Genomic DNA, 25,435 nt, shown 5'->3' on the forward strand with positions numbered 1-25,435 from the left:
AAATGCTTCTTTATTAATACAGCAAACACTATGTGGGAAGATCCTGCTGTAGTCAGTCCATAAACCACATATGCTTTAAAGAATCACTTTGACTGTAAGTAGCGAGTGCTGGGCCTAAATCTCTGGATTTGGAGCAATATGGAGTGATAGTGTAAAAAGATTAAATATCTCATATATTATGCATAAAATGGGGGGTCATGAGTTATGGGGCACAAGATTGAAGTTGAAACCTTAAGGCATTCATTTTCTGAGAGCAAGTACTTAATATTTTTTAAACCCCTATCCCTATATGAACTCCGGTTGCCTGGTTTCCCTCTTCCTTTCCTACCCTTTTTCCCCTCATGGAAGAGCCCACAAGGAATCTTTTAAAATTCTGACCTGAGCACTCACCAGTCAGCACAGCAGTACGTGTCTGTGATTAGCTTACCTGCCTTTCATACTGCTCCTTCACCCAGCAAGACGCCAAAGCATCGTAGAAAGTAAAGGTAGCTAGTGAATATTTAGTGATAAGGGATGTGGGTATATACTTGATCACTTCAAACCAAAATAACACGTTCACGTAACCACCATTTGATGAAAAAAACCCCAGCTTCTCAGCATCGTATATGCAGATCAACACAACCCTCTTCCCGTGGGTTTTCTTGGGACTTCTTTGTAGGTTGTTGTTTGGGTTTCTTTAAGGGCAATCTTGGTGACGTTCTGACACCCTTTTTTATGTTTAGTACTTCTTGTCAACTGGAGATGCAAGAATCTTCTGATACTGACCTAGAGCAAAAGAAACAGTAAAATGATCAAATATAGAGTGAACTCCGCCATTGTATGTTTTAAGCATTTACCTTGCAGGTAGTACTGCTCATTTCAGTGTTCCTCAAACCTCAGTGACAGTGTTTCTGCAACACTTCTTTCAGACCTATGTGACTTGGCATTAAAAGCTCCACCTCTTTCCTTCTCTCTTGTTAGACCAAATACTTTATGATCCAAACTGAAAGAAGAAGGGAACTTAGACATTTTTAAGGAAGTTTCTATAGCTAAAGAAGCCAAGGCAGTTAATTCTTCTCCCAGTTTAATGATAAGTTACACTTACAGCGTATGAAGAGTCTTCACTTGCACTGTAATTTGCATTAGCAGAACAGAGAGCCCATTTTGTTAGTGATTTTTTGAAAATGGAAACCAGGAATGACTGCTGGAGTAAATAGAATCAATAAACAACAAAAAGGCCAACAATACTAAAAGGACTAATACTAAAATACGCTTTTGCAATTTGATCTTTCATGTGTTTCTTATCTTCGGTAGAGGATTGTTGCTAAACTTCAAACAGCATTTCTTAGGACCTTCACATAAATTAATTGCCTGTAGTTTTCAGTTCAACAGTTTAATTGCTTAATCAGACTAAGAAAACCTAGTGATTAAAAACTAAGTCATATGGTATAAGATAATGTAAATATTAGCTCTTACTCAGAATAGCTGGTTTAGATCAAACTGAATGAACTAGAAGGTAGTATGTTTGTAATGTGCTTTACCATAGAGGAATATCATTTGTCTTCTTTAAGAGTTAAAAGCACAAACATCTGAAGAACAAGAGTCAGCAATAAAACTGTGCTAAAGCTGCCACAAAGCACCAACTCCAAATCAGAGGGCTTCTGCACTAAAACAGATTTAAGAGTTGTTGGGGGAGTTTTCTAATCTATTTTGAGAAAAATTAACCCATTCTGTGAAACAGCATCTAAGCAAGAAGAGACTGTTCTGTCAGAACTGACTTGAAATAAACAAATAGCAAAACCAGTTTAAGAGAACATAAGGAAATTCTGTGTTTAGCTTTTCTAGATTACTGTTCAGAAGAAATGAACCACTAATGTAGTCTTTAAAAGATGAGGAAGGAACTTGTTATTAGCTCTGTTATGGGCCGGTGCATACAATATTCATTTGAAATACTGTACTTAACAATTAAAGTTCATCTGAATGTGAAATCTGAGTAAATTAATGTTGTGCCAAAACATCTGGGGTTTATGTTTAAAATAGAAAACACTTGAGGCATAGGTGCATAAAAGGAATATAGCAGGAGATGAACTGTACTTTACAAAGTGTTGACAAATCATAAATAAATTACTGCCGAAACAGAGATCTGTAGTCCTGCCATTCAAAAGAGAGCCGATATCGCAGAAATACAGGTAGGTTTGATGAAAAATTAGTAGAGGTACCAAGTATTATTCTATTTGATTACAAGTGCAGTGGGGTTTTGGCCCGTGATTAGAGAGGTTCTTTGCACTTTCATAATGCAAGTAATAAAGAACTGATAGGAACAGGAAACAGTGTCATATTTATTTTGGGTTTTTGTTTGTTGTTCTGTACACCTTTCATCTGTACCACATCCCAAGAAGGTAACACTGGTCATACTGGATCAGACAAAAAGTCTATATAGCCTCTGTCCTCTTTCTGAGACCACCAAATGCTAATGCCTAATAAATACAAAGATATGACAAGTTTATATCTTGTGTCTCCAAGAGCTCTCCTTGCCTTCAAATATTCAGGAATTTAAAGAGCGAAGGCAAGAACAGTTTCTATGTATCTGCTAATCTTCAATAGATTTCACTTCTCTAGAGTTTTCATGCTTCCCTTTGAACACATGTAAACACTTAGTAACCACATCAGAAAAAATTATTCACAAAAATGTTTATCAGGGTTGTTGCTCTGAAGAGAAATTATGACTGATTGCCCGTTACTTTCTTTTTCTCTTACAGCAAAATATGAACCCAACTAGTAGCTTCCTGCTTCTTCCTGTGGGACTGCTTTTTCACAGGGGGGCCAATTAAGCACATGGTAGAAGAGCCATCACGTTTTTTTATTCTATGAACATTAACCCCAACGTTTCAAAATCTGATTTTAGTTTTCTGCTCTTGAAGTAAATTCCATAGTACATATCACTGTCCAATATAAGGATTGATATACTCGTTAAAGGTTGAGGGAAGAAGCTGCCAAGGAGCTCTGATTAACCGCATGATAATATGCATGAACTTTTATTATATAAATTTTATTATGTAAGTATTGAAGTAATTGATTGTCACAAGTCTATACCCAGCCACGTTATGGCTTGTTTTGCATTATCTTCTTGAGGAAATGGAATGGCATGCATTTCACAGATTAACCAAATTTCCCTCTTAACTGTGAAGAAAATACTGGCCCACAGTCAGAGGAAGACTAAAGAAGGCAAAAATATTTGACAAAAACCAGGATGCAATGCAGAATACAGATGCAAGTGTTCACTTTTGATACAGAAGTAACAAAAAGTTAGTATAATCGTACTGAAGCCAGGAATTTTTTGTAATCATTGGTAATCATTGAACATGAAAGCTATTTATACAGTTGGTCAACTTGAAAAAGTTGAATGCAGCACTAACCACTGTAAAAAAGCAAAATAAGATGCTCTGATATTGCTAAAGAAAATGTGGCAGAGCTACTTAATATCCTTCAAATTATTCAAAATGTTTGTGTACATTTCTTCTTAATGTTTATGAGGCTGGCTGTTATTGTAGGTGGAGCAAAAGCTTATAATTTCAAGATTAGTGATACTTGTTATTTAGTTTTAAAAATCTATTGAAGGGCTGGTAATGGAAGTAGTAGTACCTGATTTTTATATTGTCATAGCATTTAGAAATTAGAAATGCAGCTGAGAAGCGGCATGATTGCAAAGGATGAAGTTTTATACCTCTTTGTTGTATGACTGTGTATAGGTAGCCAAATATATTTGCCTGCATGTGTGAGTAAACTGTGTTTATGGATAGTATCTGAGTTTTGAGGGCAAAAAAAAGATTGATGCGCTATCCTTTTACTATTAAATAAGCCAAATAGAAAATTCAAAATGAGATTACCGGAAAGGAAGACGTTTATGCTTGCAAATGATTCAGGGTATTAAACAGCAGTATGTCATTTGCAGTATCATGTTAAAATTTGAAAACTTTATACCTGCTAACTCTCAAATTAGCATAACAGAAAAGAGTTAACAAGAATACAGTTTCCTTTTATTTAGTTGTGCTGTATATCTGACAGCATTTCTTTGTACACAGCTTCATTTCCTGGTTGGTTGACGATCAACAGTAACTCCTGCTTTGCTCATTAATATAATTATCTAGTCTCCCTGAAGGTGTTCTGGCTAGAGGTCAGGCCCTACTAAGGTCAGTTGTCAGTCTCCAGCAAAACCTAAACTGTAATTAAGGATCTGCAGATTAGTATTTCAGAAGTTAGCATTGTCCAGCATATTTTGGATGGGTTACATCTATGTAACAGGAAACTGTTACTTAAAATAAGAAAAAAACCAAATCAAAACACACTACTTGAAAGTGTTCTTTTAAAAATATGTAACTACTTGTTAATTTCTTTTTTTAAATGCCATAGAACTAGTTAAAGAGTACAGTGAAATTTTACTGTAAAGTAGATAAGTGGCTTCCAAATTTTTTATTTTTTTTTTTTTTTTTTTTTAATCTGGACAGGGGGAAACACTGCAACAAACTACCCTGTAAGCTGCAGTTAGCAGAGATGCTTTTGCCTCAGAAACATCACATCATGATGTGCTCAAAGTGTGAAGTAATATTTCAAAACTATTGATAATCCATGATGATGCATCTTTGTATTGTTTATATTTCTAAAGCTATTACTTCCCAGACCTTTGATTCCTTCAAGTAAAAACAGAGCTTTGAAAGAGTAAACAGATTCTTACTGAAAAGTATATAAACACATTCATTTCTTCTTACCCTTTAGCAGGACTGGGGGGTAACTTAATATGGTCTCTGGATTGCTGTAATAATAAAGAGCTTTTTTTCACCTACAAATCACTACTTTGAATCTATCACAGGCTGAACTTACTAACATCTGACACTTGTGCTGTAACAACATAAAATGAGTTAATGTTGTCTGACTGTGGACCGTTATGTGTAATGGCAAAGTATAGTGCCAATAGAGTACAGTGATCAAAATACAGATACTCAGCTGGCAGGCAGTGGAAAACTGTTGATTTACTCCAGCTGAGGATTTGGTCTCCAGGCTTGAGCCAGACTGAAAATGAACCTACCTGTTCCAGTTCTAGAGTCCCTTTTACTCTGAGCACACTTAGGCTTTGATCTTATAGTAAGAGTCCTAAAAGTCCTATCAGTTGCTTTAGGACCCTGTTTCAGCCAAAGATTGCATTTTAGTATTAATTTAGAATGTTTCATTGTACTGATTTATTTTGATTGGATTGCTGTCTCTTTGAAATAACTGCCTGTTCTTGTAGAAAAGTTGCCTTTGAAATTTCATCCAAGGATGCAACCACCATGTGTAGCTGAAATGGATCAAATTGGGCACTGAGTATTGCACCTGATCCATGGTACTGTACAGGTGATTAAAAGTCTGATTATCCAAGTGCATCATGATCTAATTGTAGCTGGACTCTAGTCCATGCTTCAAGACTCTGTGAAGCCACTGAGCCAGAACCATGTGTTTTCCAACAACATTGAGCCCAGCTTAGAAGAAACCTTTATTTTTTCAAAGACAAGCCACCTTGGATTTGTCCATATTAAGGTGTCATTTGATTGTGCTTAACCTGTATCAAGTTATCTTGGTTGCAGAATCACTGTACCTGCTGCTTACCATCCTGTTAATACTGGATATATTTGGAAATTTAGATCATAATTTAGGATTTGACTAGGTTCTCCAGAAATGTTCCCATTGGTTGATAAGGGATGTCACCAAGAAGAATTGGAATGACCTTTGCTTCTTTGACCCTACATTTCTGCGGTCTGGTACCATATTATGTTTGGGAGCATATTTGTATCTGCTCCTTTATTGGGCAAATGAAAGGGAACAAGGTCAAGGTAATGTCATTTGCACATAGGCAAGAAAAATGGATTAAAAAAAATCGAGAGAAGTTTCTATTCATTTGCTACTACAGTTAAATCACATTCTAAGTCGTTCCATGCAACAATTCCAGTAGGTTTTCTAATTTGCCATTTAAACATATTGTAGCGATGCAAAACTGCATACTGGAAAGATCCTAAACTCATAACTCGATAATTAATAGAGTAACAACTTTAGGATACTAAAAATTGCTGCAGGGGAAACAAGAGATCTGGGGAGGTTCCCTATTCCATGGTGGGTATTGAAAGCTAGGTCCACATTTGGTAAACGTCTAAGAATGTAACAAGTTTTCCAAAAATACAGGTTTGTGAAACCAGCTTTATGTGATATCTTGTTCACATCCTTGCCAGTTGTTTCGGTTTTTTTAAACTTTTCATTAAAACAACACATCATGATATGTCTAGCAAGGGAGCTGTAAATGTCTTAAGGAAGGGTTGTACTATACGCGCCCGAACAAGTGTAAAGTGTAAAGCAGTGAATCGTATAGACTAGGTCTCAGAGCTAACCAGTATAACTAAAGTAGTATTTTTACTTTCTTTTTAAGCAAGGCTGGGATTGTAACTCAGTTGTGAATCACGTCTGTTAAAAACCCAGAAGACAGCCAGATGTCATTGGGTGTGAGTCTTTGCACATACAGAACAGTTTAGCAAAATCGTTTGCTGCAGCTGTTCACAAGGAAAATTCCTTGCCATTTGTGCCATGAATTGCCTGTGATTTTTCTAAGGATTCAGTTTTGTGGAAGAAAGTCATGAAAATATTTTCCATGTTTAAGACCTACAAAATAATTGTTCTCAATACTGAAGTCTTTATTTTACTTACGTTTTCTCTGCTGACGTGACCCTCTGCCTTCTTGAGTTTCTTATTAAACTCTGCAACTGAAACGTGTAGGCTGAGGGGCATGTATGGAATATTCCTTTCTAGCTTCTGGTGTGTTGATAGATGGGATCACTGTCCTTGCTGAAAATGTGCACATGGAACATCATTGTATGCTCATGTACTTACACGAGTGCATATGTATTTCTGTTCCTCTACTTTAGGTACAAGTTTGCTGCCAAGTTTACCCAGATCCAACTAATGTTAGAGGAAATAACCTAGACATGAAAATTAAACTTTCCTTCCCTAAAAGCTGTAGCAAAGGACCTAGTTCACAGCTCACTTGTACATAAAGCTTGAAAGGTTTCCTTTCACTCCTTTTCAAGTTATTGGTGAAAAGGGGGTAAAAAAATAAATAATAATATTACCTGGCTGGAAGAATATAGTTTTCCCACTCCTCAATTATTCAGATATGGCAAGAGGGAGGTATATTCTTTGAGGGGTTTTGTTTGTTTGTTTGTTTGTTTTTCCAAAAACAATCCTCATCTCTGGAATGAGACCAAAGAAGTTTCAGTACAGAGCATAGTTTACGGGATGGGGAAGTAGGGAAATTAAAGCATGTAAAATAAAGCTAGATTAAAGACCCAATATATACTGTAACAATGGATTCAGATGTGACAAGTCTATAATAAAATACTGTTATCAAATTTTTAAGCATTCAAATGATCTTAAAAATCTCACTAGGAAATATAGAAGAGCCTTTGCTGAGGACTTTTGCTGAAAACCTACATAATCCTTTCAAATTCTGTAGGGTTTTTGCATCAAAGCTTGCCAAATAAATGCTTCTTGTAGTTAATAGTAGGTTTGACAGAATTTGGCATATTCCCATTCAAGAGTTGGATTTTGACATCAACTTTTCAGAATTGTTTCAAGACAAATGTTATTAAACTCTCAAACAAAGCAATTTCAAAAATATGCATGCCTTTGTGAATGGCCTCTGTGTGCATGTATTGATAGATTGATTACAGGTGTATATGCACCTTTTTTACAGGTTATTTTCTGGCAAAATCAAGAAGAATATGCATTAATTTCTTAAACTGAAAATTAACCTGTGCACTTTCTATTTAAATATGTACAAATAGAAAAAAAAATGGGGTTTCATAACTTATGGAAATCAATCTGTAAACTTAATGAAGTGTAGGTTAGGAGCAAAAGGTGTGAGTTGAGTACTTCTTTTTAAAGTGCTGCAAGGAACAAATTGTCCTGCATTTCTTTGCTAATAGGGCACACTGATCACTGGAAAAGGTGATTCTGGTTTTGTTCAGGGTTTATGAGTAAAGGTTTGTTGTTGGAAATGGCTCATTTACTCTGTATGTGCCTGAGACAGAAAGTCTGAGTCCTCTGAAGCTTTTGTAAATACACGTTGCAGAATCTTCCCAGACTGAGATGTTTGCCTGTTTGTAGTTGGCTAATCCAGAAGTGGTTCCCTGATAAGGTTAATGCCCAGTTAATTGCTCCTAGCCTTGACATACAGTTTAATTGCTACTTGGCCAACATATGTTTGCTTGCTCTGTGTAGGATTCTAGTGGATGTAGTGATGCAAACCACAGACTGGTGGAGGGCAAACAAAATAAATACAGTATTTTATGTTCTTTTAATTCAGGGCCAAGTGGATTTGGATGAAGTGTTTATTTAGTTCGCTGGCTGCTTTAGATGCTGTGGCATATTGATTCCTTTTATTACTAGCAGCCATTTAACCTGACCTCTCTCAGATCCAGTATTTTAAAAGCCATAAATTTTAACTTTACTTATGAGCAAGGACTGAAATGCTGTGAAAGCCTTTTTATTAGCAGAGCTTTGCCTTACTCCATGTTCATGTGTCACCCATGGCAACAATATTTAAAGCATCTTAAATTAGAGCTGCTGCTGGGCAGTTTGGTGCTGGTAGTGTTAGCAATAAAGAGAGCTCATAAATATCTCAAGCATGTAAGATTCACTGATCAGAGTGTGGGTAGGTGTACAAAAGCAATGCCGTTACTAGCAAAAAGATAATCCTTTTTCCAGGTTATTTTCTTAAAAATCTAGCTTTCTTAGTCTTGATGTTCACAGATAAGTAAAAGCACACACAAACAAAGCATTTCATATAAGTTGTTTGTTAATTGCAAGTTAAATTGGTGGAATTGAAATGTATTTTTCTTTGTTGCCTTGGCTTGACTTTTCTTTTACAATAATGATCTTCCTTGTTGTTGCAATAGCCTAAATTAATTCCCCAATAACGCTTAAAGCAATCTTTAAAATGCAGCTTATATGAGTGTTTGTAAAAATGTGTTCAGGCTAAAACTTGATGCATAAAAATGACATATCGCTTTTTAAAAAAGAAAATATTTATGAATAAAATGATAGATATGAGGGAATTTATTTCTGCATTCACATGTAAAGAACTCAAAGCTTTGAATTAGTGAAAAAAACCCTGAAAGCTTAATATGAACTTTTTCCATCCTTTTATTTTCTTAGTGCTGGTTTAAATTAGTCATTTTTAAAACTACGATTGCAGGCTTGATGACTAAGATTGAGTAATAATTCAGCAGCTTATTTTAAAATAGGCTTAAATCTTCACAAAATAGATAGATCTGGCTTCCTTTCTGCTGTTCTGCTATAAGTTTCCTCCTCTGTCCCACAGGTCAAAGGTAACACTCTAGATGTTAGCCTCATACCATTAGAAGTGACTTTGTTTAAATATTGGTGTAGGAACTCTCACTTCGTGTTAAACTTTGGCCTGGGAACACAAATGTTGGTTTAGTTTGAGAAGTGTAATTTATATCAATTAATCTCAGAAAGTGTCACGTTTCCCAATCTTTTAAAGACGGATTGATATGTTTGACCTTATCAGAGAGTGTCTGTGGAAGCAGAAGTAAAGTAATCACAGGGTGCTGGAACTTTTTACTACTACTCAGTTCCAGACTGATCAATTTACAAGGTGCCTGAAATCACTGGGGAATCATGTTTTCTGAAAACTGGACTTTGTCCTTTCTGCATTGCTTTTCCTATAGGGTTTTGGGTTTTTCCCTCTATCAGGTTGTAACAGCTATATCTAAAATCAGTTTGATATAAATAAATATCCTTGAGCAGTAAACTGCTTTGTTAGGCGGTCAGGTATCTTAATTTATAGTGGGGCCTGTTTGAAGGGCAAGTGCTTCAGTTTGCACCAAAGAGAACGCTAGCCTGCTGGAGGAGTAGGGATTCAAATGCCTAGGAAACGTTTTCACTGGATGCAGAGCTCTGCTGTGAAGTAGAAGGTTATGCAAGAGGTTAAGCTTGTGTAAGCAAATGAAGAAAACTGATTATTACAACAGATAATGTCAGGCATTCATTTGTGCAAAAACAGGGTTGGCTGCATTTTGTCCAACATTCAGCACTAACCTACCAAATGCATGTGCCACTTCTCAATTTTTGCTTGAACCTCTTTCTTCTTTTGCTTTTAATTCTTAGCTCTAGTATTGTTGCACTGTGAGACTTATTAGCACTTTTGAGATGTTTAATGCTGTACATATTATTTTTAAAATATTAACACTTTTTCTGCAGTGTTGTTTATCAGTGTAGAAAACAGCAACACCAGCATACTATTCTAAGATGACGGTAGTGCATTTTCACCTCTTGCCTAATGGCTGCCTTATTCCAAGCAATTTTTCTTCAGTTGGCTAAAGCTCAGCGTACCTTCTGGGCTATAAATTGTGAATTACTATTATTCATAGTTGAAACTGCAGTTTGTGCAAATATGGGCTAAATTGCAATCATTATATATACTAAAATAGATTGAAATATCTGTAAATCTGAAGACTGTAGCTGGCTCTTCTAATCAGAGAACTTGTTAAATTCTCCCATGCTTTGATTTCTCTTTCTTAGATTATTTTTTTCCCCCCTGTGTCAGGTGTGGGGTTGTTCTCTGTTCAGAATTTTTGCTTCTAATTTGGAATGCTTAATTTGAGGTATAAAATGAGCAAAGCGGTATGTGTTGTCTTTAATATGTGAGTGCAAGATACGATTTTTCTCTTGCTTTTTATCAAACCCTTCATAATCTTTTTGATGCTACATGTATAAACTAGTGTTGAAGAAAAAGCTACAGTATTATCTAAGGTTATTCTACAAAAATGTCTTACTAAAGGTCTTCATTTGAAAATCACAAGCTAAATGATTAAATGATTTTCAAATTCCTCCTTCCTAAGTCATTCTCTGCATTGAATGGATTGATGGTTGAGGAAGTATCTGAATATGAAAATATAAGTGACAGGAAAAAGCCCTTTGGAGTTGTGCGTACTGTGAATCTACCAGAAATAAATGAAACTACATTAAACAAAATGCTTTATAAAGAATTGAATGTGAATTAATTTGTCACCATATGATGTTGCAACCCTGTGGGTAAGAACCATGTCTGTCTACCTGTTTTCTGATGATGGTGACATATGGAGATGGGTAGTAATGACAAGTGTTTTCTCTTTTGACTTTATGCTTATTAAAGAGACACACTCCCATTTTTCACTTTATAACCAGTTTATTTAGAGGTAAATTTCCAAAAGGAGCTAAAGGGAGGGTAAAGCAGTCAAGTCTTACAGGGCTGTTTCTTGCCTTTTGTATCTTTCGATATCTTTCACTAAGGTAACAGATTTGGTTCGAGCTCATACAAAAGGTTTCCCTGCAGCAGGGATATGTTTTGACTAAATTTTGCTGAAGAGCCTATTTTACCAGCATGATACCTATATAATTTGATTCTGTACAACAGAAATCCTACTTTTTCCTTCCTGAACAGGGTGTTTCTGAAACCATGCTTGCTAGCCTCACCTCTGCAAGTGTGATGTAAGGTTAGCAATACGTTAATTTGTGTTAAAAAAAAAAAAAAAAAGCAAACATAAATCTGATCAGTGGATTGTATTTTGAAAATCACAGGAACTTATATGTATCAAAAGATATTTTAAACATGCCCCAATTCCTTTAGAGAAGAGAGAACGATAGAGCAAGTGGTTAGATCAGTTAGATTGGGATAGGCCTGCATTCAGGGAGGCTAAGCTGGGCATCTTGAATGTTACCCGAGGTGTATGTCCAAAGCTGCACAGGCACTGAGCTGTACCTGTTTCCTGAGAAGCCGCTGGCATATCTCACTCTGAGTCCTACCACAAAAGAGGTCTGCCTCGGTGCTTTCGTGAGCAAACAGTTGTTTGCCTGCTGAAAGCACTCCTGTGCTACCTCCAGCTTCCTGGCATCCGCAGGGTAGAAGACTCATTGTTTTCATAACTGTTTTCCCTTCTCTAGTAAGACATGCACCTCCATCTTCTACGGTGCAGTAGAAACCAGGAATGTGTGTGTTTAGGGCTCTGGTAAATACAGAGCCAGACTATTTATCATTTATTACAACTTTGTGTTTATTCTAGTTTCTCAGTCTCGGTGACACTTCCCTTTCTTTTTTTTTCCTTCATAACTGGTTTTTACCTCACTGTATCTTTTGAAATGTAAATAGTAAATTAGTCTAGCTCGCACAAATAGGTTCTTCTAAATATTGTCCTTTAGACATATTCATATAGTTTCAGTACTCAAGAAGAATAGTTATCAGAAAAGTAAAATTAATGACAAATATATAAACTGTTTACTGTTTAGGGTGTCTCAGGAGTTGTATTTCATTTAGAGTGGCAGTGATTCATGGCTTCTCTTCAATTCCACTCTCTCTACGCGTGCCTGTGGGGTGACTTGCATTGCCCACAAGGCTGTGTCATTTGTTTCTTTTGATTTTCATGACTGACATCTTGCTTTTGGCATGTTTTCTTCTGCTGGGCTATAAAAAAAAGGAAGGAATGTGCAAATGTCAGGGGAAAAGAGAAGCCTGGAAATACCTGAACTAATAATAATAGTAATAAAAGAACAGAAAGCAGGTTTACTTTTACTTGTACATTAAGAAAGAAATATCTGTGGTAGCCATGTTGATATTGAGCAGAAAATTAAGGTACTTGTAATGCCACCTCTCAGTTGAAGAATGATCAGTTACAGATATCATCTAGAAACCAGCAACTTGTTTTCAGCCAGTCGTAGGCGGGTACTGATGTCAGTTGTTGTTTTATCTCATAAATTCAGTAGAAATGCATAAAGTAATTCACCATTTATAAAAAAATAAAGGGGAACCTTCAATTCACTTTGTCATTGTACTACAATGAGCAGTAAAATGAGGGCTCCAGAATTTAAAATCCGTAAAAAGAAACATTTTTACATGATGAAAAACTATATTTCTCATTGCCAAACTATAGTTTTGTATTCAAAAATCTGTGTCGGGCTATGTACACACAGACATACACACACAGAGAAATGCCAGTTAGTAAGTCACAAAAGATAGTGTGTTTGTGTGTGGTGGTGGTGCTGTTTATTTGTTGGGGGGTGGGGTGTGTGTTATGCCTATGAAGAAAAATATGTGTTTTCAGGCTTACAGCAGTCCTAAAGGTTTGCAGAATTGGAAAAGGTATTAGGGGTGGGACAGGGGAGGGAAATTTCGCTAGCTGGGATCTGGTAGTTGTTTGTGCATTTCTCTGTACAGCATCCAGTAATAATAGATGCTGGCTGTGAAAACTAGAGGACTGCTCTCCTGGCTTGGGGAAGCTCTCCAGCTCATGTATCAATACTTGTGCACTAATATGTGATTGCTGCAGCAGTGAAAGAAAAAAGAAATAAAAGCTGAATTGCAAAACTATGAAGTCCTTACTAAAAACTCTGGTGAAAATGTCCAGGGATGTAAAGTCCTTGAGTGAACGTTCCCCTTCTTAATGAGGTTGCATGGCTACTACTGTCATCGATAAGAAAAAATTCAGTCATTTTTCACCTGGGTTCAGATGCTTCTTTACGCATAGATTTTGATAGTAATAGTGAGAAGCTTCCAATGGTGCCAGTGAAATTTCAGACTAAATTATTACATTCTTAAAAAGGGGTAGCTCAGTGCTTAATACTAGTCTGTGGCTGAAGGTTTTCAGTAAGTTTTTGAATAAATGAGGACACCTTTTAAATGATAGAACACAGGAAGATCGAAGAAGAAATTTAACTTCTAATGAGGGAGAAATACAGTTAATCGTTTAGCCGTTTTATGCTGTCCTTTAAGGTAACACATTATTTTTTTATGTTAGGCAATGAAGTGACCAATAAGCCAATTTTATTATTTTGGGAGCATTAGAAAAAAAATAATTAATTTTCCAAGGTAGTGGTGTTTGGGATTTACTTGGTAGGTAAAGAGTACTCTGTTTTGTTTCTTTTTTCCTCTTTTTAGTAGCAAGCTGAAAATACTCCATGATAGTTGCTATAAGCGTTCTCTTTAAAATATCAAAACCAGGAAGTTATTGATTACAAAAATTAATTCCTCAGGGGACTTCCATGTTAGGACAGAATAGCAAAATAAAGACTATTTATACAGAAAGAAACAAACTTTGCCAATAACTGAATTTCCCATGCAATTGTTTTAGGCGAGTGTTGGACCTTCTCTTGGTGCCCTGGGCTGAGCCGGGCGGCGTGTGCCCGGGTGCTGCTGCCAGGGTGCCTGGCCAGGCAGGGGAGGCACAGCCAGCCCCAGCAGCCGGCTTGGTTTCTTGGGTTTTTGGTATGTGTAGCGCTGGAGCGTATCACTCCAGACCTTTGGTGTTGGCCTGGATTTTCTTAGGAATGGCCTTCAAATGTTAAGAGTAGTCTTACAGCCTGAGTAATTGGCTTAGCTTTATGTAAGGCAGGTTCTACCCGGCGTTTAACCCAAGACTTCCCCCTCCCCCCAGGTAATACAGTTTAGGGCACTAATTTAGTGTGGTACAGCTTGTACTAGCGTGTGTACATCAACACCTTGGTGTTTGATGCCACTGTGTCAGGTGGCTTACTGCAGCAGCCTGGACACGGGCCCTGGCTGCAAACCTTGTGGGACCGTGGGCGCCGGTGGCCCTACAGGCCCTTGGCCGCCTGCTGCTGCCCCGGGGCTGTGGCCCTTGCTTCATCACAGGTGCTCTGGGCGCCCTTAAGCTGTCCCACCGTGGGCAGCGCTCCCAGGGGCTCTGCAGGCAGGGCAGTGGCAGCTGCTGCCCACAGAGGTGGGCGCCATAGCCCCTGGGCTGCCTTCACCCCTCAGCTGAGGCCGACGACCCGGCCTGGCAGAGCGCTCCGCTTTCTTGGGGCGCTGCTGCCAGTCGCGCCTGCCAAGCAACTCGGTGGGGCTGCTTGCTCACCGAAAACCAAAGGGACTTCTCTGCTGGTCAGAGTGGCTTTTGCTTTGCCGTCATTTAGAGTGGTTGTTCTCTCCGTTTTGTCCCTCTTGGCCTGAGAGAGGCACAACAGTGACTCTTACTAACGCACAAGGGGTGTTTTAGTGATTTTAAGCACCTTTCTGTTGTATGGGAGTCATTGCTCTAACTTGCTGATTTGGCGGTAACGGTAGTCTCCGCAATGGCAGTTGGTGAGCAAAAGGAAGGTTGCACTGTGTGACCTAGCACAGGCTGCCCTTAAACTTGTCTCTGCACCCCCCCACTTCCCCACCTTATTTTCAGCTACATATCAGTCTGCAGGTAATAGAAGTGTCAATTGCTTTATGTAGACACTACTCATGAGTCTCTATTAGGTGGCAATTCTTAGCTTTTTTCCTTTTAAGAATTCACTGATCACACTGTTCTAGTTCGGTAATACCTGCACTCTAGAATTGCTAAAATCACAGCATATAGTACGAACATGTCTTTACTGTGATCCTTGAATCACTTCAGGCGTGATAGTATATGGACATGTATGCAAAAGTCTTCTGTTCTTATATTCTCCTGTTGCTTGCCTTAGAAGTTGAAAACAAAAGCATTTGTGTTCTCAAAGACAGAAGGCATATTGCAAGGCAGTCTCTTCTTCAGTGTCTGTATGTCATTTACTGTTCTGCCGTATAAAAACTAAGTAGATCCTACAAAGACTTTTAAACTAAGCTGAGAATTTCTTTGTTGGTTGGTATGCATGTGTTCATTAAACTTTTTTCTTTACCTATTTACTGTCATTGTATTAATACTAATTAACACCAATGCTACCACAAAAGTCCTCTCTAAGGTCAGATAGTCAAGCATTTAGAGAGGAAAGGTTTGGGGGGCTTGGGAAGGTATTTGCTGTTTTTTGTATGAAGTGCTTTCTTATGCATATAAACAAGGAAAAAGGCAGCAACATCATTTATGTGAAGCTGTACTTTTCTGGACATACTTGTTTCTTGAAAAACATGCTGTATATGTTGATAGCGTAGTACTAGTTTCAGCTGGAGGAAAAAGGTTGGATAAGACTGTGAGAGAACTATTAATATCTTCTCTTGAGAGAAATGTGTTTGAAAATATCAACCATTCGTACAACCTGATTCATCCTAAAACCCGAAACTTTTGTTGTGTAGCAATGTTTGGTTTTGTGAGCCTAAGGGTAATGCTCTCTTTGAGATTGTTAGCAGTGTCCAGTTGGGTGTTGCTGTCAAAGGAGGAAGAAGCAACCCCGTCCTTATCGCTGGTGCAGGCTTTAAAGTGACAAAGTGAGCCAGCTATGGCCCATCACTATTGTCAGGTCTGTGAATTATGTGCTATTCCCTCCAAGTCTGAATGGGGGTATCTACTGAAGTAGTTTTAACTTGTTATTTTTAGAACAAATTACATTGATTGCATAGTATTTCAAAGGCCCCAAGTAATAAAGTACACAATTAAATGTGTCTGTCTAGTTTCATTTCTCTGCATGGTTTTAGGTTAAAAAACCCCAAAACTTAACTATTTGTTTTCCAGACTCTCCTGGCAAAGATTTTGGTCCTACTCTGGGATTGAAGAAGTCCAGTTCTCTTGAGAGTCTTCAGACTGCTGTGGCTGAAGTTAGGAAGAATGAACTCCCTTTTCACAGACCCAGGCCTCACGTGGTCCGTGGTCGGGGGTGTAACGAGAGTTTCCGAGCTGCCATTGACAAGTCCTATGATGGACCTGAATACGGAGAAGAGGGTATGTTGCTAATGGCATGTATTGAGGGAGCCACCTTCAGTCAGCACTATTGAGGGCCAACTCAATAAAGCACATAAGCAAGTGATTTAGTCCAATCGAAGCTGATAGCATTTTAAAAGCTGCTCATGTCTTCCACTGAATAGAGTTGTCTTTGCAGTATAGTATCCAACCTTGACTGGGTTTAGTGTAGTCTTTCACTGATCTCCTTCGGGGCAGGGGTGGGTTGGAGGATTTAGAACTCAATCCTTAAATAATTATATTTTTCAACTTCAAGAAGCAGCTGCCTTCTTGAGATTACATTAAAAATTATCTTGCTTGTTTTACAGAGCTGTCTACAATTCCCCCTTCTCCAACTGAGAAATTTGTTTCCTGTTATAGACAAGGCAGAGTGTATTGATAGCACCCTGCTGCTCATTCTGTCACTATGGGCTTATAGACCTCAGTCTGGAAACATGTCGTCTTTAGCATGGAGCATAAAACTGCTTGGATCCTGAGCCCCCCAGACAGAATCAACACAGCTCTTCTCCAACCAGACAGAGCAGTGTATCTATTTCTTGTTCAGCCGTTAAAATAGAAAGATTCCAGGGAGTGAATGAAACTGTTTTGTTACGTAGGTTGGTTATATCAGTCACCAGAATCTCCTGTTGAAGTAAGCTCTCAGTGTGTCAGTTTTCTCAAGCTGACAGAGGTTAACAAGCTAGATTCCAAATGTTTTACCATGTCAGGGGTTTTGTATCGGAAATAATAAAAGTAGTCACTAAAGTAACTCTGTATTTAATTTACAATAGAAATCTGCTTGAAGTCACTAGATGCGTTTAGTCTGCTTTTTAAATTAAAATGAGTAAATGTTGTGCGTCATTTGAGCACTTTGTAGACACTCATGCTGTATTTCATGTGTTTGTATTTTGGTGGCCCCTAGCCATCCTCATTGCTGCTTTTTCATTCTGTGCAGATGGTTTCTCTGATAAGAGCTCTCACTCTGGTCAAGAAGCTCAGAACGTGGAATCTGCCCCTTCAGGGAACCCTGAAATAGAAGATGCAGAAACCAAAGCAAAAAAAGACAAAAAAAATAGAGAGAAAGAAAAGAAAAAGGAAAAGGGCAAATCTAAAAACAAAGAGAAGAAAAGGAAGGAAGAAAACGAAGATCCAGAAAAGAAAAAGAAGAAAGGCTTTGGTGTCATGTTGAGGTATGGCATTTTACAAAGCAAAACCAGCCACCCATTCTCAGTATAACATAGGAAACAACTGATACTTCCATAAAGTAGTGGAAAAATTATTTCACTTGGACTCAAAATAATGTTTATGTTATTTAAAAAGAAAGCAGTTTATACTTTTACACCAAACTTGTAGCTGTGGCAGAAGACATTTGGCAGACAAAATGTCTTTTTGTGCCTTTGAAATTCATTCCCATATGTCAGAAAAGATTCAAGGTTTCAGGCTAGAAACAAACATGTGTCGGTAGGGAAGGCTTTGTGGGGAATATTTGTGAGTAATACATGACCCACTCCCACGCTCAGACCCTTCACCTTCTATTCCCTTGCTTATCTGCTTCCTTCACAAGCTTTGGGGGGAGCAGGATTGCTTGTTACTGTAAACAGTCTAGTAACATTTGCAGTTGCTGAAAACCACTAGCTATGATAAAATCTTTGCTTCACAGCTTCAACCGTTGCCCACAGTGGATAAAGGCTCACCGTCCTCCCTGCCCAGCATGCAAGTATTTGGGTTTATTCTGTGGCTATTGGCTGGTTTTGCATCTCTGGAATCATCAGAGGATTAAACAAAGTTCTTCAGGCCATTTCCTTGCTATTGCTGGAGTGTTTGGTCTCTGGTATCTGTTTACTCTATTGAGGATTAAGGTTTTTCCGTTTAAGTAGATCTTTGCAATTAATATAGGGTATGTGAATGAAGTATAATGGTCACCTGGAGGAGATTAGACTGTATGACCATGTGGTTACTGGTGGCACTGAACACTTAATGTTACTTTAGGAGGTTATTGGTGTTTCCTAGCATGCTGTATTGTAGACAAGCCAGATGCGTACAAAAGCCGCAATCATTCTTTAGGCAAAGATACATTTAACTAGTAACCTAAGAAATTCAGCTGCAAGATCATTCACTCACAATGATACTCACTAGGGTGGTGATACATGAACTCGCATTGCAACTTTCTGCTGCTGTATCCTCTGGAGTTGAATGGCTTGTGTTATATTGACGTGGAGGGGTTTAGCTGACTTTCTTCCATGTATCGTCAGTATGAATCCTCAAAGTTGTCCTATCGACTTTTGAGCACTGTAGAGATACTGGTAAAAATCGGTAGGTGTGCTTGTTTGCCAAATTTGCATTATTTCAGCAGTTGCTAGTGTTCATAAGATGAAGGTGTGTTGAGTGTACCAGTCTGCAGGCAGATTGGTCTCTTTACGAATGCCGAGGAGACACATACTCACACCTGCGCATGGCACATGGATTTGTGTTTGTACTGTTTAAATAAATACAGCTTAACATGGAACAGTAGTCAAAACACTGAAAAAACAGGAGTATGGTTTCCACAACTGGTTTCCACAACTCTCTTGTGTATCTTAAGCTTTATGTCTGTTTTCATTCTTTGTAACTCTTTGGTGTGAATAGGCTGTTGGAAGAGGACGGGAGTGACACAGGGGTCTGAGGAAAGGATAAGTATTCTGTTTCATGTATCACTGGCAGATTTTGAGTTTGAAGTGCAAAGGCAGGCTTACAGGGGTGCGATGCCTGAGCCAGAGAGAACATGGGATGACATCAGAATCCAAAACAAGAAATTGTAGTTGACAAAAAATCTGATACTGATCAATATGCAAAGCTGGGAATAATAGGTTACCCTTCTTAGTGATTTCCTTTTTCAGAATGTATTTCACATTTTGGTTATTACACGAGCTTTATATATCTGCTCTTTTCATAAGCTTGTTTTTTGTTTAGATTGATGCTTTTCTCAGCAGACAGTAATTGTTAATAATATTTAGTGTCTGTATGGCAGCACAGAATGGGAATTTCTGTCCCACAACATTCAAAATCTCTACAAAGCCACAAAGATGGAAGCAACAGGTTATAGTGAACAGAGAAGGAGTTGTCTGTAAGAGCTAGCAGTTCAGCTGGGAGGTTTTTAGAGGTTCTGTGTCCTCATCAGTGTTTCTCTGTAGAATTTATAGAATTGTTCTTGAGAAGAAATTCCTTCCTGAGAAGGTGAGAGTCCTAGGGAATCCCTGCCACGATAAAAGTGAAAGAAGGGTGGTGACCTGTAAAGATTGAACAAGAGCAAACAGTATGAGTTTACAAAAGAATTGGGGACCATATGTCCTACTCAAGATGAGCAAAGCTAGACTGGTATTTTTTAGGAAGAAACTGTTGTGGATTACATGAAAAACAAAATCAATCTGAATGTTTTTAAAAGAAATAATTGGAAACTAATGGGGGAACTTTAGAAGAGGTCAAATACAGACTAAATACTAGATTCAAGAGGTGTTTTTCAAACTGGAGTTTTGCACTGATGTGAGAAGTGACGAGTGAGCATCAGGAGGGCTAGGGAGGAGGAGACTGCAATAAGAAGGTTTGAATGATCAAGTATTTTAGCAACATGGATGGAAAGAAACAGCCAGATTTTTTATGACATTGTGGAGATGAAGCTGGCATGTTTTATTGGTGGAACATCTGTGGAAGGAAAGAAAGAAGCTGAAGATGACAAAGTTGTGAGCTTCTGCAGCAGGCAAGGTGATTACTAATTCTTGGTAGCTTAAGCGAAAGAAGTAGAGAGAAGTATTTAAAAACAGGGATGAGCTCAGTTTTTGACGTTCTGATTTTAAATTGGAAGGGGAACCTGCCATAGGAGGCATTAGAAATGTAAACGCCGTAAGGGAGCAGAAAGCCGAATGGAGAAGGGAATCTGCAGCGTGCCTTTTGTAGATATGGTGGTGGTTGTACTGTGAATCCCCCATGTGGGAGACCACTAAAATGAGGAGCAAGGAACAGAGCCCCTACTAGACTGACAGGAGAGAAGGACCCAAGAGAAAAGAAGTTAGGAAAGCAACTGGCAGGAGTTCAGAAGAGGATATATCTGCCTGGGACCAGGCAATGCCATAGATATTTTTTTTTAAATTAGTCCAGTGACTGCAGTCGTGTAACTAACTGATCCTACTGAGAGCCGGAACCCCCACACTGTTCACGCTGTTTGTAATTTGTGGGCTGTTTTGTTCAGAGCTCTTTCAGCTGTGCCTGCATTGTGCTGTGTAGATGCATCCAAACAGGAAAACAGACTTGCTGAACCCATGTCAAGACTGGGTTGTAAGTAGAAAACGATAATCTGTGTCGAAAGCTCCAGAAGGACAATGAAAATATTTCTGAGATCTTGCCAGAAAGTTCAGTGCTAATTAAGACCCGTGCACTTTCTGGTGAATGACCAGGGCTGTTGTGTAAAGGACAAAGCAAAGTAGAATTTGAAGCTAAAGCAACTGCTGGAAGAGTTGCACTTGTCTACAGTGGGACTTTTGTGCTGTACCTGCTGGGTCACATATATAACTATAACAAGTTTTATCTTGATAGTATGTCTATGTGGGTTGTCTTGTTTCTGCCCTATGATCAATAACAAAGCATTTCAAGTTATTAAAACCAAACCCAAGTATTTATCTGTAGCACAAGAAGTGTTGAGCTTTAGTCTTTTGCATCTGAGTTTTTTGAACATATTGGAATTGCTACTGCATTGGTTTTTTACTTTTTTTTTTTTTAATTTAACAACAGAAAATAGCAAAGCTGTTAGCAGTTGCTAACAGATTTCACTTAGAGCCTCATCTGTTGCTCAGCTGCTATTTACTTGTAGTTCCTGGTCTTTTTTTACACATACAAAAAAAAAAAAAAAAAAAAAAGAATGATTGCTTTCTTGCTAAGCTTTTCCTGGATTGAAGCTTTATTTAGGTGACTGTGATTCAGGGAGACCTTCAAGAAACCATGTTTTTATTTTCGTAATCATTGTTTCTAAAAATGTCCTGTTGTTTCACCCAGTGTTAAGTGGAACTCTTTCCTGTAGCATTTTAATGGCTGTGGCACTTCGCTCAAAGTTAGTTAATATACTGGAGATTTGAAATAAATATGACACTGGTTATTACTGATCAGTTAAGTCTCTCTAATCCAAAGTACTGTTTTACTGAGGTGCAGACTGCACAGTGTTTGTGTTCGTGTTTGGTTCATTCTGGTGCATATGTTGCTGCCTTCGTACTGGATATGTATGTGTGTTGTCCAAAGAACAACAGAAGTTGACTCTCTTGACTGCATGTAACATCAGCTGAGGAGCATTACATTTTACTCTGATGTTGTCTGGCACATTGCACCATCATAGCTTACTAAGTAACCCACCACTAGACAACAGACAAGTAAATTGATACTGTCGATCAGGAAAACAGCTACATTCAATACCCTTATTACTGGAGCTATGACTAAACATATACTGCAGTCCCAGGAAAAAGCCAGTGTCTAACATCTATGCTGAAACTCTTTTGAAACAGAAATAATACTTAGTTCTATGCAGGTACGTAACAGCAGCAAGGTTATACAGTGCCAGACTCAATTCTCAGTTCATCTCCCTTTTGTTACATTGAGCTGACTGATTCTTGCAGTGCACGGTGAGTCTTGAGGAGACTGCTGAACCTCAATGAGCTTCCATGTTTTTGAAGGTGTTTTAAGTTTTCATGAGAAATACTATAGTGAAACAGCTTATTTATGCCTTTGAATAAAGGTAGTGTGTAGTGTCATTGGTTTAAAGCCTTGTGAGGTGGCTCTGTTGGCTCTTTGGAAGAGTTGGTGCAGGGTGTTAGAAATCCCTGATGCTGAGCTCTAATGCAAATTACATTATCACTTAGCACCAGGAATGCAAAGCTGATCTAACTAAGAGGTTAATAATAGAAAAAATTATTCCCCAGTTTGCTAGGTGATGAACTCTAGATTTTAAATTTGTGATCTATGGTTATTTAATGGCCATTCTTTGAAATACTATCAAAATATTCTTTTCTAACAAAAGTAGGCTTTGTGTTGGTTTCCAAATTAAGTTGATGAAAGACTGAACCTTTAAATCACCAGAGAACCATGACCTCTGCTGTGCAGTGCTGCTCTGTATCCTAATCCCATAGCAGTTGTTACAGTCCTGGCATATAATAACCATAAGTCTACAGCATTCTCACTACCTTTTCCAGAGAGTGATTGTAAAAATTCTGGGCAGCCCTTTCAGCTTCATGGGTATGAAGGTAAGTTGGCTAATGGACTGCAGCCACACCAGTGGCACTTTAATAGGTAGCTCCCCCAGGCAGAGACCGGTAGGCTGAAGTAATATTTTTTGTGGTATAAAAATCTTAAGAGCAAGTATGTAATTGATTTTGCCAAACTGGAGTGCAGTGGGAGAACACCCTCTCATTCAGTCTTTGTTTCTAGGGTGGATTCAGGGGAAAAAACCCAACCAACCTTCTTCTTATAAGGCAACTCTTGTCAAGTTACCTTCACTAGTCCACTAGCAAATATTTTCAAAATCAGTATAGGTGAGAAAATGCCTATCCCTCACAAATACTGCACATCAACCATGACTTGCATGGTTGTGCATGTATACATGTAACTGTAAGCCCAGGAAGCAAGAATATATACATGTGTATTAGTTACATATGCTTTTTCCTTTTCAGAAAGAGTGTGCTTTCCCACATAACAGTTCACTTAAATTATTTACCTTCCATTTCACAATATGAGGCATGAATATTTTATTTTTTGTCCCCTTAATTTGCCAATTTTCCTTTAAGCTAAGTGCCTTAGTGATTTTAATTTTTCATTCTAGTTGGAAGACTGAAATGACCCTTTTTTCATTATTACTATTATAGGCCTTCTGCTTAGAATGATACTTTTTACAACCACCACTGTTGAGCCTGTAATAGTATTGCAGAGTAGATAGCATAATGTACAGATACTGACTTCCATTAAGTATTGCACTATGATAGCTTATGGAGAGATTTTTTTCTGCTCTGTGTTGCCCTAAGAAATTAGGCATTGTAGAAAAGTTAGCAATGCAATGAAGAAAGAGCAAATAATAAGCTTTAGCTGGAGAGAGGCAGTGTATATAACTAATGTTAATTTATATGTCTGTACATATGATGCTGGAAATCAGCGTGGACATGGGTAGATTACAAAAAAGCAAGACTAAATTATATTTTAATTAGGCTGAAGTTGGTTTGGAACTTTTTGTCCTCAATAGCAAAATGATCTGAGATGGATTGTGCTTGTGTATTTGATGCCATCAGTTAACAAGGCAGTTGAGCTATTTAGAGGCCTTGATTTCCTTTTGTCTAATAAAATCCCCACTTTTAAATAGGTAAATTTAGTAAATAAAACTTCTGTTTCCTTTAAAGAGCACAAGAGCATGAGGGAGAGAAGATACCTAATCAATTTAATGTATCTCAAGTCTGTCAAGTATTTGAGACTAAAAAAAGACAAACACTTTGATTTATATGTTTCACTTTTTCTTTTCCTCTACCGTATTAATTCCTCCTTAACTACATTGATAGTCAGACTAAAACAGAGAAAATAAGGGGAATTGTTCTAAAAATGATCATGTGGACTGCCTACTAAAGGCTTATTTGTTTAATTAAGCATCTGTTCTCCTCTTAATATGCATGCATAAATCTCATTAACGTTAGATGTATGCAAGTGCAGTGAAGAAGAATAGACCCCTCGCTCTCATTATTGAACTTGGATAACAAGATTTATATTTACTTAACAGATCAGAGCAGAAAGTTCCCTCTGACTATTTAAAAGGACTGGAAATTACAAACTGTTTGCAAGGAGCGTGCTTTTTGTGAAATAGTTGCATGTTCACTTCAAGTTCAAATATCATTATTCAAGCCATTACTAAGCAAAAAAAAAAATAGGCAGTTTGGTGGTGTGCTTTTTTCTGGAAGGATTAACTTTGTGCACTAAGTTCTGTGATGTGTCTACTTAAATGTATAGTTGCCTATTTGATATTGACCTGTGTGCATGGCACACCTGCTACAATAAAAGTAAACTCCAGGTCTTCTGGAGGTGGCATATTTCTCCCTCTCCCAAGAAATGCCTTCTGCAAAAAAAGTCCTAAAAAGCAAAGTATATTCTTCGTGAATACTGAACGGTGCAGCAGTGTGTTTTGCCTCCATTCACTATAGCTGGCTGTTACTTGTTCTAAGATCCATCTCTTAGCTGAGGATAAAACTTGAATTCCAGATATTCCTTATAAGTTACAGTACGTTGGGTATTTCTATATGTAGTATAGATGCATTATGGTCAAAGATCCTTAAGGGTTTGAAGTCGTGCACAAGAATTTGCATTAAGGCTTCCTGAGCTCCATTTTAACCAATAAAAACGTATTTTTCTCAAGAATACAGTGCGGAGTATGAGTTCTACCTTGAGACAGTAAAACCAGCAGTTCTGGTATTTCTGTTTCAGTGGTTCTTGTAACATGAACTTGGTAAAGGCAGGGGTGGGGGAGGCGCGCTCCTGACAGATTCCTTTAACTACAAAGTGCTGGCAGGTGCCAGTTTAATAGGTGCTGCCATTAACAGCCATCTGTAGAGAAAATGAAATGTGCTCATCTCACCAAATTATGATTTATGCCAGACAAAGCAGTCAAACCAAAGTAATATTTATATTATAATGTAGAGTCATTGATTAAATGCACATGGCATATCAAATTCAGTTGACATTTTAAGTTGAAATGATTGCAGACA

The 25,435-nt window shown here is 38.0% G+C and overlaps 1 protein-coding gene across 1 annotated transcript in view; it reads left to right on the plus strand.

Moving 5' to 3' along the window:
- PARD3B (par-3 family cell polarity regulator beta) overlaps positions 1 to 25,435 on the plus strand; it is a 412,598-nt gene that overhangs the window by 252,906 nt on the left and 134,257 nt on the right. Inside the window, exons 17-18 of the mRNA XM_040604211.1 lie at positions 16,482 to 16,688; positions 17,641 to 17,875. Of these exons, the coding sequence (XP_040460145.1) occupies positions 16,482 to 16,688; positions 17,641 to 17,875 (442 nt within the window). The remainder of the gene's footprint in view (positions 1 to 16,481; positions 16,689 to 17,640; positions 17,876 to 25,435) is intronic.

The sequence above is a fragment of the Falco naumanni genome, chromosome 8 (genome assembly GCF_017639655.2).
Source record: "Falco naumanni isolate bFalNau1 chromosome 8, bFalNau1.pat, whole genome shotgun sequence".
NCBI classification, from domain to species: Eukaryota; Metazoa; Chordata; class Aves; order Falconiformes; family Falconidae; genus Falco; species Falco naumanni.